This window comes from Camelina sativa, chromosome 9 (genome assembly GCF_000633955.1).
Source record: "Camelina sativa cultivar DH55 chromosome 9, Cs, whole genome shotgun sequence".
Lineage (NCBI taxonomy): Eukaryota > Viridiplantae > Streptophyta > Magnoliopsida > Brassicales > Brassicaceae > Camelina > Camelina sativa.
The window spans coordinates 283833-300077 of NC_025693.1; the positions used below are offsets into that span (position 1 = coordinate 283833).

General features: G+C 36.2%; 4 protein-coding genes across 4 annotated transcripts; 3 read left to right on the top strand and 1 right to left on the bottom strand.

Annotated features, from left to right (window-relative positions):
* LOC109126617 lies at positions 1638-2029 on the top strand. Its single transcript, XM_019230325.1, has one exon. The coding sequence runs from the start codon at positions 1784-1786 to the stop codon at positions 2027-2029; it is 246 nt and encodes an 81-aa protein (XP_019085870.1). The 5' UTR covers positions 1638-1783.
* On the top strand, positions 8244-10350 carry LOC104710045 (pentatricopeptide repeat-containing protein At2g01390). The gene is made up of 2 exons (XM_010426581.1): positions 8244-9076; positions 9258-10350. Exons 1-2 carry the CDS (start codon positions 8335-8337, stop codon positions 10268-10270), a joined length of 1755 nt encoding a protein of 584 aa, XP_010424883.1. The 5' UTR covers positions 8244-8334; the 3' UTR covers positions 10271-10350.
* Positions 10336-11340, top strand: LOC104710044. Its single transcript, XM_010426580.1, has 2 exons — positions 10336-10564; positions 10907-11340. The coding sequence occupies exons 1-2, from the start codon at positions 10445-10447 to the stop codon at positions 11222-11224; spliced, it is 438 nt and encodes a 145-aa protein (XP_010424882.1). The 5' UTR covers positions 10336-10444; the 3' UTR covers positions 11225-11340.
* LOC104710043 lies at positions 11271-12977 on the bottom strand. The gene has a single exon (XM_010426579.2). It carries the CDS (start codon positions 12589-12591, stop codon positions 11407-11409), a length of 1185 nt encoding a protein of 394 aa, XP_010424881.1. The 5' UTR covers positions 12592-12977; the 3' UTR covers positions 11271-11406.

Here is a 16245-nt window from a genome sequence, read left to right on the forward strand (position 1 = left end):
TTTCAAACCGGATAGCATAGGATCCGCATATTTTTTATTTAACCCGACTACAAACGAACCGGGTTACTTTAGGATCCGCGGGTTTTTTAGTTTTTATTTTGACCAAACTACCATTTTCTCTGTTTTTTGTTTGTTCTAACTTGAATGACATTACATTTAATAATAGAAAACTTTATGACTATATAATGAAAAATATTTCTCTTTTAATAGTATAAATATATTTAGCCAATGTGAGACTCTACATACACTTTTCTATATCTTTTAATATATAATCAAATTAAATTTTTTTACATATATAAAATTTTGATTTTTAATTATTTTTTCTCTATACTAATCGTGATTAATTACTTAAACTTCGTTTAGGAAATATTGCAAAATCTAAACTAAATAAATGTTTGTTTTTATCTTATTGTATTAAATTGATTTGTTATTTTCGTAAATATCTCACAATATAAAACCAAATCAAATATGTTTACATATATATATGGAACCAAACTTTAAATAGCTTTCAAAGATATTGAGTAACTATCGGTTCTATTTATATGGCTGTAGAATTAAATTGTGATTTTCTTATATATCAAACAAATTGATTAAATTCATTTTTTGAAAAAATCTATTTGTATACGCATCTATACTAAGGTTTTCATATTTTTAATAGTAAATATATACTAAGGTTTTCATATTTTTTTTCTGTTTTTCCATATGTATTAAGATGAATTAATTAACATAGTTTTTTTGGTTAAGAAAATTTAAAAATCTAAAATAAAGTATAATATTCAAATATGAAATTAGATTTCTATAAATATCTCAAAATCTAGAACCATTTACGTTATATATACAATTTCAAATTTAATAATTTACTTTTATGGTAACAACTTTAAATCATTTCCAAAAATATCGGCTAATTTAATTTTATAATTAATTTCGTAATTATTATTTCCATAAATATTAGATTTTCCAATAACAGATTTTATTTACCATATATTGTTTATTTATTTTTTTAATTATATAAATAACTGGACTTGTTTGGCAACATGGATATATAATATGTTTTTTTTCTTTCTAAAATCTTGTTTTGTACTCCCCAATTAATAGTATAGATGAAATTTGATTATTATACATATACGATTAGATATGGAAATATTATACGATTTAATTCAAGGGTTTGTTTTTTCTAAATCTAAATCAACTAAAACGACAACTTTGTAATCTTACATTATATATACGTCGTTCTACTATAAAATATCTCTTAATAATTGACTGCTTCAAAAAAAAACGATAGAAAAAAATGTGTGACATAAATAAAATACTATTCTAGGTATACATATAAACATGTCTGCAAAATTTTAATAAAATAAAGAAATGGTTCTAAATAGGCTGCTAGAGTGACGAGTATATGCACACAACAAAATTCAACATAAAAACATAACAAGTACACCTACACAAAGCATGTAACAAGTAAGAAAAAATAAGTCAAACAGTTAGAAGAAGCCGCCTCCCTCTTTCGTTTATTTTGAAAATTTCACAATATCATCAAACAACATTCAAATAAAACCATTGTCACTTCTCCCCTCTCCATATATATTTCCTCCATCAAAGCAGCTTTTATCTCTCATCTTCTTTATCTTCTTCTATCTCGAAACGTTCCACTGTTAGATAATTCAACGTTTCCTTACTATCAACCACTAACCCATTCATTTCATTTAGGTTTTATGTCCCAACGTCACACGTGTACAAGACCGATATCGAGTTTTTTGCATTATTATTGTTTCGTCGTTATACCATGAGGGTCATGTGGAAATTCATTATAGTGATGTATTTTATAGCTTTGGTGGGATCAAGAGGAACAGGCGCCGCGACGGCAAGATTGAGGATGAAGAATGAAGATATAGGAAGAAGGTTTGCTTTGCATAATAAGCTCCAACGAGGTCCGGTCCCTCCGTCACAGCCTTCTCTATGTCACAACAAACTAAAACCTTTTTCTCGTTCAAAAGTTTATTATTCCCACACTTATGTTGCTTGCCCTTGAATTGATCAGTCATTTTTATTCTTTTTTTCATCTCTCTTCTTATACATAATTTAACCCGATCCGACTCCTCCAAATTCAAAAGAGTCGCACGTGTAATATGTTTTGGACATAAATTAAAAACACTATAAAAAGGTGTATAATTTCATCATTAACTATAGCTAATAGCCCTTGTGCATTGCCACTGATACACCTTGAGATATATGTTGATGGCTTTGTAAAGAGTCTGTCATGTCATGGCTTTCACGTGCAGTACTGCGGATCCAGAAATTTTCTTTACCCAGGTCAGAAAAACATAAACAAATTTTATTTTTCTTAATACAAAATATAAAACATTCTACAACATCCAAAAATCGTGTTTAACCAAAATTTTACACATGATTATGCAACAAAATGATTTCAAATTTATAATTACAAATTGTTCCTCTTTTAAAAATCATAAATTGTAATACAATTCTAAGTATTATCAAAAGTTTAATAAAATCTCATTAATATAATTCTTAAAATAAAGTATAGTTTTTCACCAAAATGTAAACTTTCTCGACTTTGAAGAGTCACAGTTACTGATTTACTCTGCGTGAAATTTTTTTAAAAAAAAACTAAAAAGGCACATATAAGTGATGATCTCTTCTTCTTAATTCAATTTAATGGTTAATAATTTAATACTAAGATTAAAAGATTAGGCCAACTTTGTTTCTAATTTAAAAGGAATATAAAATCTTCTTCTTTCCTTATGGACTAATGGACTTTTGATGTCACAAGAAAATTAAGGGAGGTCAAATTACTAAAATATTATGTTACTAAACAAAATTGGCTGGATAAAAATACACAAAACTCATGATCTTAAAGAAAATTTTTAAATTTGGGGAGGTCAGCTGACCTTCCTTTGATACACATTGGTCCGCCGTTACTGTGCCTCAGCAAAATACACGAATTTGGAAGGTGACATAATAAGGACATCTTGTGCCACTGCCTAAAAGATATTATGAATCAATCAATATATGGGCTGGGCCTTTATAAGTTAATTTCAAGCCCAATAACACACATAAGCATAAGCGAGAGAGATCACGCGTTTATGTATTTCACAACGGTCACTAGATCCTCTATGTACCCTTTTGATTTGTGGCTCTCAATCTCATCAAAATCTCAAAATAAATTCTTTTTTTTTTTTTCTTTTTTAACGGCAAATCAATTATATTAAATTAGTAATGTGTTACAAGATACATGAAATACAAAACCTCAAATACAACCATTGAACCAAATAAAAGAAATTGAACACAATTTCGATGAAGAAGTGGAAGTGACCATGCTTTCCAAACGGAAGCCTTACTGGCAACAGACATAATCTGTTAAGTCTCCTCTTCATATACTTGTAAAAGGCTAACATCTTATAGATGAAACTCCCAAATGCTTCCTGCATCATTTTGATTAAAAGAGTACATTGATATGTTGCTTGAACTGGTTTTGGATCATGTCTTTTGTAACGCCCTCTCCATCGTTGTTGCTTAGTGGCCATGAATTCTTTTTCCATAAAACTGTAGAAACCGATCGGAGGACAGCGTGAACATCACCATCATCGAATCGCCTTCTTAGAATGAGGAAGTTATCACATAAGCCAATTCCTTCAATCGTAAAAAATTCCTTCGTGATTCCCGGATCGAATATCCAAATGACTTCTCCAAACCATAAGTTAGGAGTAGATTCATCGGTTACAAACCGGAGATGACGCCAGGGGATGAGACCACCGGAAACAAATTTTGTATTAAAAGATACTTTACGATTCAAACGAATCGACATAGCACAAGGCGAAAAACATTGGTGTGATGGAGATGTCAAAACCATCGGTGAAAACAGATTGAAATGATAAGCCAACCAAATCGTGAACTGAAACAAAGACAAGTTCCAAGTATGATATGGGGCTGTTAGATGGATAACTTTGATCACCACCATCATGATATGGCAAAAGGCATATATGTGAAACATTCGACTTGCCATGATATCAATAGAAACTAGAAATTTGCAAGGGTAAAATAAATTCTTTTATTTTCTTCTCCGGAGCGGCGATACTGAGTTCCTTCGAAGACCATCATCGCCAGGTTTCATTCTCTTTATCTTTGCTCTTTTGAATTAATTTAGGGTTTTCTTGTGATTTTTTTTTTATGTTTATTGCAATATACAGAGAGCCCCGAGCCCTCTTTTGATTGTTTGATTTTGTGTTGTTAAATTTTCGAAATCTCTCTACAACAGATCCATAAACATCAATTTTGTCTGCTTCTCTTTTTGTTTCAATAGATTCAGTAAATCTCTCATTAAATTGAATTTGTATGTTGATTATGCAATTGAATTTTGAATGAAGAAAAAAAAAAAAAACTTCTTTTTCCGCGATTTGTGTTTTCTTTAATCTCTTTAGGGTTTTGCTTTCGTGATTATGTTTCCCTAATGTTTGGATTCGTAGTTTCTACAAGTCTTCAGGTTTTGCAATGGAAAGATCCCAATTGGATTTTTAGGTTTAACATTCTTCCCCAACTTTTCTGGGTTTTGTTTTTATAATTATATTTCTCATGTTCCTTTGTGTTAGATTCATTATAAATTCTCAAGTTCATTGATGTTCTTTGACTGTTAAAGAAAAAAACTAGAGATTGAATATTGCAAATCTTGTGAACAGCTGATCGTTTCGTTCATAGCTATCTTGGACAAACTGGGACTGTTGAAGACATGTTCAAGGTGTTAGATATGCATCAGTTGGTTCTGCAATCATCTTTGTCTGTCTAGTGGATCCGAACTGGTATGGTAATACTTGAAATTTTCAGAGCGTTTTTGAGTTCTTTCTTTTTTATGGATACTATCTTTTCGTTTGCTATGCAGGTTGAGCAGTTTGTTGATACATTACAGCTGATGATACCGCTTCCAATATGAGACAGGAGCTCAAGGTTAGACCTTTATTTTACCTTTAATCAATCTTTATATGTCTGATCTTGGTGAAGAGTCTATCGGGACAAAACAAGTATGATTCTGAGTTGGGTGACAGTATTTCAAGTTCATAGTTTCTGCAAGGTTTCAAATTTCGCAAATTCAAAACCAAAAGCACTCTTTTTTAACGTTTCAGGTTCTTCAAAGATTTTACCTTTCGTTGTTTTTGTTACAAATTAGAATTTCTATATTCAAGAGCCCTCTTTATAGATCCTTGATTTCTTAATTACTTTTTGAAAGATTTTTGTTCATGTGTTGGATTCTGATCAAGGATCACGTTTTAACGATTTGTTTCCTTTTTTTATGGATTAGAAGAAACCCTTTTTATCAAACTTTCTTTTCATATGAACGAACAGACTCATGAACTCTGTTATGTTCAATATTTCATCGATTTTCAAGAATAACGTTTTCTGTTTTCTTCAAACCCAAAAGAAAGGGATGACACATTATATAATTGTGCTCTGTCCGGTTTCTAATTTGGGAAAATTGTCCCCAAGTAAGACAAGCAAGTGTTTATCACAGTAAGACTTGCCATATAATTGTCCCCAAGTAAGACAAGCAAGTGTTTATCACAGTAAGACTTGCCATATAACAGTAAGACTTGTCATATAATTGTCCCCAAGTAAGACAAGCAAGTGTTTATCACAGTAAGACTTGCCATATAACAGCAAGACTTGTCATATAATTGTCATTAAGTAAGACAAGCAAGTGTTTATCACAGTAAGACTTGCATAAGACTTGTCATATAAGTGTCCCCAAGTAAGACAAGCATGTGTTTATCTCAGTAAGACTTGTCATATAATTGTCCCCAAGTAAGACAAGCATGTGTTTATCACAATAAGACTTGCCATCTAACAGTAAGACTTGTCATAAGACAAGCATGTGTTTAACACAGTAAGACTTGTCATATAATGTTGCCTAAGAGTGTGAGTGAAACAGAGATATATGTCGCTAAGCATGTGTTTAACACAGTAAGACTTGTCCTATAATCTCTGCCATTATCTTTTATTCATTGCTGGCTGGGCAGCATGATACTAAGGCTTTTCTAAAGGTGTCCTTAGAAGGATATATTCAATATTCTGCTTTAAAAACTTTCAATGATCTGCATATTGATGGAGAAGATATATTCAAAGTTCTGCTATAATGACTCTTGAGCTTAAAAGCTCTCAATGATCTGCTTTAAAACTTTTGAGTTTAAAAACTCTCAATGATCTGCATATTGATGGAGAATATATATTCAATGATCTGCTATAAACACTGTTAAGCTTCAAGGCTCTCAATGATCTGCTTTAAAACTTTTGAGTTTAAAAACTCTCAATGATCTGCATATTGATGGAGAAGATATATTTAATGTTCTGCTTAAAAGCTTTCAATGATCTGCTTTAAAACTTTTGAGTTTAAAAACTCTCAATGATCTGCTTATTGATGAGGATAAATGTTTTTAAATAAGACTTGGCCACTATTGTTGTATAGATTGAGAGAGCATGATAACATTCTATATTATGCTCAATGCCTAGCTCTTGACGCTCTTCTTGTTAGCGAAGGCACATTAGATTGTAATTGTGCAACGCTTGATGGGTTGCGGCTCGAGCAAAGCACTAAACAGAAAGAGAGAAAATCTGACCTCTTAATGAAGAGGTATGTATCTCATCTCCAACTAGATTGTAATTGTCTGTGTACTTATTAGCATATGTTATATCAAACCAGTTCAGTTTAGATGATGCCTAGCTTTTGAAGCTCTTCTTGTTAGCGAAGGCACATTACTGTGCAACGCTTGATGGGTTGCGGCTCGAGCAAAGCACTAAAGAGAAAGAGAGAAAATCTGACCTCTTAATGAAGAGGTGTATGTATCTCATCTCCAACTAGATTGTAATTGTCTGTGTACTTATTAGCATATGTTATATCAAACCAGTTCAGTTTAGATGACAATCTCAATTTTTTCTTATAACTTCGTTCTGTTTCTTTTTTACCCGACAGGTTCATTGGCTAAAAAGAATTTGACCCTTTTACAAAATGTCGTGCTATGTTTAGACAACACATGGTTTGCGCAGACAACACAAAATAAAGGGGATGCTTATTTGTTCACCTTAATGTTATACTAACTTATGGTTTGATGTTTTTAGGTTGAAGCTGGAACAACAGCTGTTAAAACAGTTAAACTTGATGCTGTTCTTGGAGGCCGTGATGTCCAACACCGGGAAATTCAAGGCCATGACTCTCACAAAATTCTTGTCTTTTCTTCACTTCTTCACCTGCTTCTGGTCTCTCTTCTTCTGATTCCTCCATCTTCTCTTCTTCTGATTCCTCCATCTTCTCATTACCAATCCAATCACTTTCTGCAGCAAGGCCTAATCTCTGCTGCTCCTCTCTAATCCAAGTAACCAGCGTTGCTTCCTCTGCTCGTCTCATCAACATGACAAATTCTTGTCTTTTCTTCAGTTCTTCATCTACTTTTGATTTCTCTTCTTATGATTCCTCCATCTTCTCATTACCAATCCAATCACTTTCTACTGCTTCCCTCTAAACCGAGTAACCAACGTTGCTTCCTCTGCTCGTCTCATCAACATATCTGACCAAAGTTCTCCAAGCCTAGCCATGTTCCTTCCCATTAATCCTGAAATGTCTTGGCATACTCGTGGTGTAGATACAGCTTTCTATCTCACATACCCTCCCTCTCAGAAATACTATCCTTCTGATACAAGCAAGTCTTCTAATCCAGACCTCAATTCGAGCTCTTCTGAAGTCGAACTTATCTTCTGCAGGTGTTTTACGTGCTAATCAACCTTGTAGTCATATTTTAAAGCATCAAACTCAGCCAGCTCATCTACACTCAGAAAACAAAGCAAACCACAACTAATGTTTCAGCTCCAAAACATAATAATAAGGTTTCAGTTTAGAATCAAAACACACTACACAATACTTAGATTATTAAAGAAGTCAATTGGATAGAACAAAGAGGAAACAACATACCAGTGCCCTCGAATGGGTGTTCAAAATCAGTCGGTCACCAAACAGATCGTCGTTGTCATCTTCTTCACCAACCCCTCTGCCTTCAGTTTCTTCTAAAACCCCTTTCACAGGGGAAAAAGAAAACATAAACTAAATCCTAACCAAAAAAAAAAAAAAAGCATGAATATTAATTACAGTTTACATACATCTTCACTGATATAGCTTTATTGACGGACCATGTTATAATTGAATTTCACAAAAAAAAGCATTTTAGTATATATTGATCTTTGTTAAAGAACAAAAAAAAAAAACAAACAGAGGTTGGAATAAAAATATTGGCTCTCTCCTGGGCACACTAGCGTTAGTTTCAATTCAACCTTGCAAATTTCATGCGCTTCTCTACCATCTTCCGCAACCACACAATCCAATTCTCCAATCGCCGGAGGAGCTCCTCCGTCAAGCTACTTCATTCTCTGCCCCGACCAAGACCTAGAAACCCCTCCAACTCCAAGCGATCCTTCGAAAAACCAAAACTTGCGAAAACACAGACTCCCCCAGAGGACGACCCCAGGGTTTACACAAGAGACGTCGTATCCAACATCTATAACATCCTCAAGTACTCCACTTGGGAATCAGCTCGAGAACAGCTCCCTCATCTCGGCCTCAGATGGGATTCTCACATTATCAACCGTGTCTTGAAAGCACACCCTCCGATGCAAAAAGCTTGGCTCTTTTTCAACTGGGCTTCTCAAATCAAGGGTTTCAAACACGACCACTTCACTTACACCACCATGCTCGATATCTTCGGTGAAGCCGGTCGGATCCAATCCATGTTCTCCGTCTTCCACCTTATGAAGGAGAAGGGTGTCTTGATCGATACGGTTACTTATACATCGCTTATTCACTGGGTTTCAAGTTCCGGCGATGTCGACGGAGCTATGAGGCTTTGGGAGGAGATGAGAGATAATGGGTGCGAACCTACCGTCGTGTCTTACACGGCTTACATGAAGATTCTTTTCGCCGATGGGAGGGTGGAAGAAGCCACGGAGGTGTATAAGGATATGTTACGGTCGCGAGTTTCTCCCAATTGTCACACTTATACTGTTTTGATGGAGTTTCTCGTCGGCACAGGTGAGCTTCTTTCTATGCACACCAACTGTTTGTTAAAATGCCTAGCTGAAGTTTACAGCTTTTGCTTTATGTCAAATGATTTGAAATAAACATATGGAGTAAGACTAGAAAATGGTTCCTGAATGCTTTTGTTGTCTTGACGATGATGATGATGTGTTAGTTTTGTTCGTTTGAATTGCAGGAAAATGTGAGGAAGCCTTGGACATTTTCTTTAAAATGCAGGAGATTGGGGTGCAGCCAGATAAAGCAGCTTGCAATATTCTGATTGCAAAAGCCTGTAAATTTGGGGAAACATCATTCATAGCTCGAGTTCTTTTACATATGAAACAAAATGGGATCGTCCTTCGTTACCCTATCTTTCTTGAAGCTTTGGAGACCCTGAAAGCCGCAGGCGAAAGTGATGATCTGTTACGGGAAGTTAACTCGCATATTTCTGCTGAATCTTTCTGCTCCAATGACATTGATGAGACTCCAACAGCCCAAGTTGATGACACTTATAAGCGTTCAGATGATAGTAGAGTTATCAGCTCTGTTCTCTTGATGAAGCAGAATCTGGTTGCAGTTGATCTTATACTTAACCAGATGAGAGATAGGAACATAAAGTTGGATTCTTTTGTTGTTTCAGCTATCGTAGAAACAAACTGTGGCCGTTGTAGAACTGAGGGGGCTTCGTTGACTCTTGATTACAGCTCGAAAATGGGAATTCATCTCGAGAAGTCAGCATATCTTGCGTTAATTGGTCATTTTCTGAGAGTAAACGAGCTTCCTAAAGTGATTGAAGTGGTCAAGGAGATGCTAAAAGCGCAACACTCGCTCGGTGTGTACCAAGGAGCAATGTTGATCCACAGGCTCGGGTTTGGGAGAAGACCTCGCTTAGCCGCAGAGGTTTTCGACTTACTTCCGGATGATCAAAAGGGCGTAGCTGCTTACACTGCGTTGATGGATGTTTATATCTCAGCAGGGAGTCCAGAGAAAGCAATGAAGATATTGGGAGAGATGAGAGAGCGAGAGATAATGCCTTCCCTGGGGACATACAATGTTCTATTGTCTGGTCTTGAGAAAACCAGTGATTTCCAGAGAGAAACAGCGTTGTTGAGGAAGGAGAAGAAGAGTCTTGCTGCTTCTGCACGTTTCCGGGAAAATGTTCATGCTGAAGACAAGATATGTGATCTTCTCTTTGCTACAAATCTGTAATTTTGATTTCAGCACAGGTGAAGGATATATGTTTAACCCAGGCCCATTAATGTGCAAATATGAGGCCTATACTGTTTTAAGCCCACCACCCATTTATTAAATTTCATTTTATTGACAGACATTTCTGATAGATTGATTAGCAGTACGACTGAGTACTAACGCCGGAGAAAAGAGATGGCGAGATCGTGCTCTATCTGGACGCCTGTTTTGATCTCACTTTCTCCGATGACCGGAGAATCACCTAAAATTTCCCGACGCCGGATGATTTTTGCCACCAGCGTAGGTTCTCATCAGGTTCGTACAACAGCTTTCAAAGATCAAAATTAGTTTTTTCTTTTCCCGGAGAGATTTGTTGTGCTCTGTCTATGTGAGAATGAATCCGAGACCGTTGAGTTTTAGGTTGAGCTATTAAAAGAAGGTTCGATCCAACTGTTTTAGGTTAACATCGAATTCAGCTGTTATATGATTCCAAGTAGTTTTGTTGATTGGTTTTGTTGATTGCTTCTGCTGTTTTCTCATAGTCAATAGAAGAAAGAAGAAGATTGGTATTAGTGTAAGTCTGCATTTGCAAGCATCAGTTTTTGTTAGTTTGTGCAGAGCTCTGAGGTCAGTCTATAATTGCATTTTCTTTGACAGCCTATACTTGAAGCAAACATTAAGGAACCCAAGAAGCTTCAAGTCCTTGATGCCAAAGATATTTCAAGAAGAAACACCATGTTGTATCTCACGGCTGGATTTCTTGGAGGGATCAACATTCTCAATGGTGAAGCCGCAGAAGCTCGAGTAGGGAGAAAGGAGAACAGAAGAAAAGCAATGGAGAAGCTGAGGGCGAAAGCAAAAGAGTCAGAGCCCAACAAGTCAGGAAACCAAAAGATAGATAAAGAGTTAGAGAAAGAAGAAGTATTTCCTCTACTTCCTCCTCCTCTTGTGGTGGAAGCAAACATGCTGCAATAACCTCTCCCTCGCTCTCTCTCTTTTGTTTACTCTTAGAGACACAATGTGTGAGAATCAAAAGCTTTTCATTCCAACATCCCAATTGAGTAAATGACACTACATGCTGTTCTGTGCTATAGGTTTCCTATTATTACAAAACGTGTTAAGATGATGACAGAAGATAAAAAATAGAAGAAACAAGACTAGGTGATCTTTTTGTCCATGTTTGTGATGAGATTCTTCATCTGAAACCTCCAGAAACAAAAGTAAGCAAAACCAAAGCCGATCAACACATACAACCAAACCTTATCTTCCCCACCTTCCTTGTCCGACCAAACCTCTTCTATCCCAAACCATTCCCTCACTCCTTCTCCTTTGTAACTTTTCATTATCCCTTCCATCACTTTCCCATACAAGACATATATCCTATCCCTCCCCGCCACAGTCACCGCCGTCGGAAACCCTTCCACGTCGAGGTCAATTTCGTCATAAACCACTCCTTCGCTCCAGCTGTCTTGGCTCTTTAGTAACCAAAGCTTCTTCTGCGACACCACCATGATCGTGCCGTCCCTCTTTCTCCTAGCCACCCCATCCGCCGCAATCAGATCTCTGTTCAGCAACACCAGCCTCGCCGTCCCGCTCTCTTCGTCCACTTTGAACACCTTCCCCGTGTTGCTCTGCACGACCAGGAGGTACCCGTTGCTTATGTACACGATCCCGTTCAAGCCGCAATCGCGGAAAGTTTCGTCAGCGTCTGCCGCCACAGGCTGCGAATTGAACACCGGAGATCTCGAGAAGATCGAGGCTGCGCCGTCGCGATCCACTTTCCAGATGAAGTTTTTGGCTGAGTTGGTGACGTAAGCGTTGCCTTTGTAATCAACCGCCACGTCATTGGCGACATCTCTGGCGATGTCTTCGTCGTCTCCGGAAAGCGAAGGGAGAGGAGAGAGGAAGATGCGACGGCCTCCGCTGCGGAGATCGTAGGCGGCTAGGGCACTGAAGGGAAGGTGAGGCTGCAAACTGTGGATGCAGGCAAGCAGACGGCGATTAGTAGAGTCAACGGCGAGACCAAGGATAGTAGCGTTCTCCGGTAGATCGGGATCGGAAATAAGAGTTTCGATGACTCCAGCGTCGGAGACGGAATGAATAGTGCGGCTGTGGAGCGAACCAACCAGAAAGTGCTGCTCCCTTGGATCCCAGGTTAATCCCTCCGGGTAGAGTCCCGGCGATCGGAAGCTGATAACGTGGCGCTTATCGGCGGAGGAGAGAGCCGGAAGTAGGACGACGGCGAAGAGAATTGGGAAGACGAAGAACGATCTGCATCGAGTGGAAGATGATGACGACGACGACAACATGTTTGATTTTTTTACAGAAATTTCAGAAATCATCAAGTCGATCTATTCAAAGGAGATCAAGCCCATTTATGTAACTAATGGGCTACAATTTGATTCGTTGTGTTCTTAATAGACTTTTCTCTCTATCTACGGATCTACCCTATCCTTTATTGACTAATCAGGCCGAACGCTCTTTCTCTGAAACCATAATAATTTTAACAAATCATCATTGTTGAAGTTTTAACTAACCTATTGTGAACTATATCATAAGCTTGGAGGTAATAACATGATTATTATGAGAAAGATCAAAAGAGAAGAGATCTAGAGAATGAGTTGTATGGACTTTAGAGAGAAGTTAAAGGGAAACTAGATAGAAAACTTAGAGAGATAATAAGATTTCTCTTCTCTTCTTCTTATTATATCTACATCTCTCTCATTTTTCTCACATACATAAGCTCTATATATACTAGTGATAAGATTATGATGACTCATGCAGTACACAAGGTAACAAAGACAAGTGTACAAATATGAAGGACAAGTGGTGAACAAGTGTTACACCAAGCAAATGGATATGTGTCATTAAGATGGAAGACACATGTGGTGATGGATAATCACACTTATTTCATAACACTCCCCCTTGAGTATCCATCACCAATAATGAGTTATGCACTGCCTCATTAAAAACCTTGTCACGGAAAAACCCGTTAGGATCAAAACCATGACGAGGGAAAAAGAGTACAATGACATAAGCTCCCCCTCGAAAAGACTTCAAAGACCTCGTAGATGACGCATTCCAATACTGTGAATATGCTTTCTCAATGTTGAAGTAGGAAATGATTTTGTAGATATGCTTCGTAGTTTTCAACGAATAGTGATGCAATCTCCACCTTCATTATTGACATTCTCATTCAAGGTCGATCTTTTGCGTGTTATTTGCTGCCTCGTTAAAAACCTTGTCATGGAAAAACCCAGTGGGATAAAAACAATGATAAGGGAAAAAGAGTGCAGCCACGCGAATCATCATATTCTCCCCCTGAAAGTATTATCTTCAAACGATGCATTTTGATCTCTGAATATGCATTCTAAATGAGGTATTCAGAAGCACCTTTGTAAATAACTCTGCTACATTGTTACTTGAATTGATGGACTGGCTATCAACTTCCTTATTCTTCTCGAAGTCTTGAGCGTAAGAGAGGAATATGTCTTGTCTTGTCATTCTTGGTGTAGCTTCCTTTGATTTGGGGGACATATGCAACAGAGTCTTCAAACAGAGTTGTTGCCTTTCCATGGCTTCTTGTTAATGGGTCTCAACAAGCATTAACTAGTTGATGCTGATCGAACCCTCAGTTCAAAGTTCTTCGCTAACATGTTACGAGGCTCCCGTCTTCAGCGGGTAACTATTGGTTGACGTCGTGAAGTCGTTGTTTTGCGATATATCTTTATATTGATCCGATATAAATCTTCCATCTGCAAAACCAACTAAACCAAACTTGGGGGTTCCAAAATATATTAAGCCCAAGTTAATCATACCTTTGCAATAAAAGATACGTTTTCACTCATACTCAAAATCTACTCATAGAGAATGAGTTTTATGCTGCAAAGAGATTAGTAGAAAATGCTATGCACAATTCATAAGATACATAAATGCTCGTCAGCATTTATACATGATATTATATGACTATATATATATGACTTCTATTAGAATTGATTATTATAGCATCTATTTCGGAAGATGTTTCCAAGATCTTTTCTTGCAAATAACCTTTAAAGGTTTTGATGATCATTAATGAGTTCTCGCGAACATAATTATGATATTATATATCTTTCGGGATAAGCTCTAAGCATCCCATGAGATGTATTTCAAGTCATCCATATAGCATCCATTTTGTTTGATAAGGTATTTTGACAAAATATGGCGCGACACACCATTTTGTTATATATAATTATACCCTTCTGATGCTTGGACCAATAGTCCAAAAATTACTCGTTTTCATAAGAGTTTATATAGACTTGATTACCTCTTTATTGGCCAATATATATCTCTATACGCTCACAGAGCGGAGATTTATGATCCTCATTAATCACATTGCGCTATATAATAATTTTATTGTTGACATTATGTCTTTGGTTCCATATTTCCCGTAATGACATGGTTAAACAAGATCTCTTTAATCATTATATAAATGACTTTATATAGGTACCTGATTTCATTATTAATCATATCAATTGGTTTCTCTACTCCTTTTGAGAAGTATCTTGCTCCTCTTTAGGAGTCTTTGTGCTCCTCTCTGGGAGTCTATTAGCTCTTCTTAAAGAGTCTATCTACTCCTCTTTAAGAGTTTATTTGCTCCTCTTTTGAGAGTATAATCCTCTTTTTAATTTGCTCCTTTTTCTTTTCGAGGATTTTATATATCTTAGGAACCAAAGTAGTCTATCATGTTTCTTATGTGTCATAGACTTAGTATGTCATCCGCCAGAGACATATTTTTATTGGAGCATTTTTAGCTAGGATGTGAGATTTCTTAGAACTTCAAGTTCATATTTATTTATGTGAGGATCAATAATTATATCTCATCCATCAGCTTTTTTTGCATTTGATTTGCAATATATATTTTGAATAGTGATCTATTGAACTTTTGAACTTTCAAGTTCATATTCATTAGATTCATTTGTTCAAAGATCGAAAACTATTCGATGATTCTCCCATAATAAAGGGGAACTTTTATCATCCAACTTGATGATATGCAAATCTCATAAGATGGCTCTATATTATTAGAGCGGAGACTCATCTCCCGCATCTATATATTTCATCCTCTTTGGGTGATATTTGTATGCGGTGTAGAGGAGCATTTACAATATATATCACACACCCATAAGATTCAAAATGAGAAATATTTAATCTCCAACCATGAATACATAACATAGGAAAAACTTTTCTTATGAACGTTGGCCTCATAGAGACTACATCACCATGAATCATTTTGCCATCTCTTGGAGTTGCACTATGAACAATTCATTAAAGCTCATTTTGAGAGTAAACATCATGGATGTTATACTTTATCACATGTGACATATATATGATAAATTATGGGATATGACTTCACCAAAGTTATATCGCTATGGGGTGTCAAATTCACCAAAATTTATCAACATATTGTCAATTTGGGATTCTTTAATTCTCCTCCTCGAGATGATAACTCTTGGAGTTCATTCATCTCGTACTGAATCCCACATTAGGATCAACAACATACCGATTTCGGTCATTTGTATTATCTTAGATCCTTATAAAGATGTGGGTATAGTATCATCCCCTCTCAAGATGATGACTTTTCATGACTATTCATCTTGCACCGAATCTTTCTTTTAGATCGGTTGTATTCGGGGTTTAGTATGGGGAGTAGAAAAGAAATGAACCATCATATATATTATGAGCTTGTTTAAAAAATGGTGATTTTGGCCAAGATTATATGACTATTGAGGCATAGCCTACCAAATTATTAAGGAGGAAGTATACAACCATCGACTCCATAAATATAAATAAATTTAAATAAACAAATAAAAATTCAAGATAAATTAGATGTTACCTGAAATATGAATGAAGTGGTGTGCTTACAACTTCATGGAGGCATGCAATATTTTTAAAACAACTTTTGTTTCTCAAAAAAAAGGGTGAATTACTCAAATGTTACTCATTTTAGGTAATATTAC

Excerpts from the sequence above, each read along its gene's own strand:
- LOC109126617 (XM_019230325.1), top strand. The coding sequence starts at position 1,784 with ATGAGGGTCATGTGGAAATTCATTATAGTGATGTATTTTATAGCTTTG.
- LOC104710045 (XM_010426581.1), top strand. The coding sequence starts at position 8,335 with ATGCGCTTCTCTACCATCTTCCGCAACCACACAATCCAATTCTCCAAT. Across the intron at positions 9,077-9,257 it reads GGAGTTTCTCGTCGGCACAG|GAAAATGTGAGGAAGCCTTG; the intron begins GTGAGCTTCTTT and ends TTTGAATTGCAG.
- LOC104710044 (XM_010426580.1), top strand. The coding sequence starts at position 10,445 with ATGGCGAGATCGTGCTCTATCTGGACGCCTGTTTTGATCTCACTTTCT. Across the intron at positions 10,565-10,906 it reads CCAGCGTAGGTTCTCATCAG|CCTATACTTGAAGCAAACAT; the intron begins GTTCGTACAACA and ends TTTCTTTGACAG.
- LOC104710043 (XM_010426579.2), bottom strand. The coding sequence starts at position 12,591 with ATGATTTCTGAAATTTCTGTAAAAAAATCAAACATGTTGTCGTCGTCG.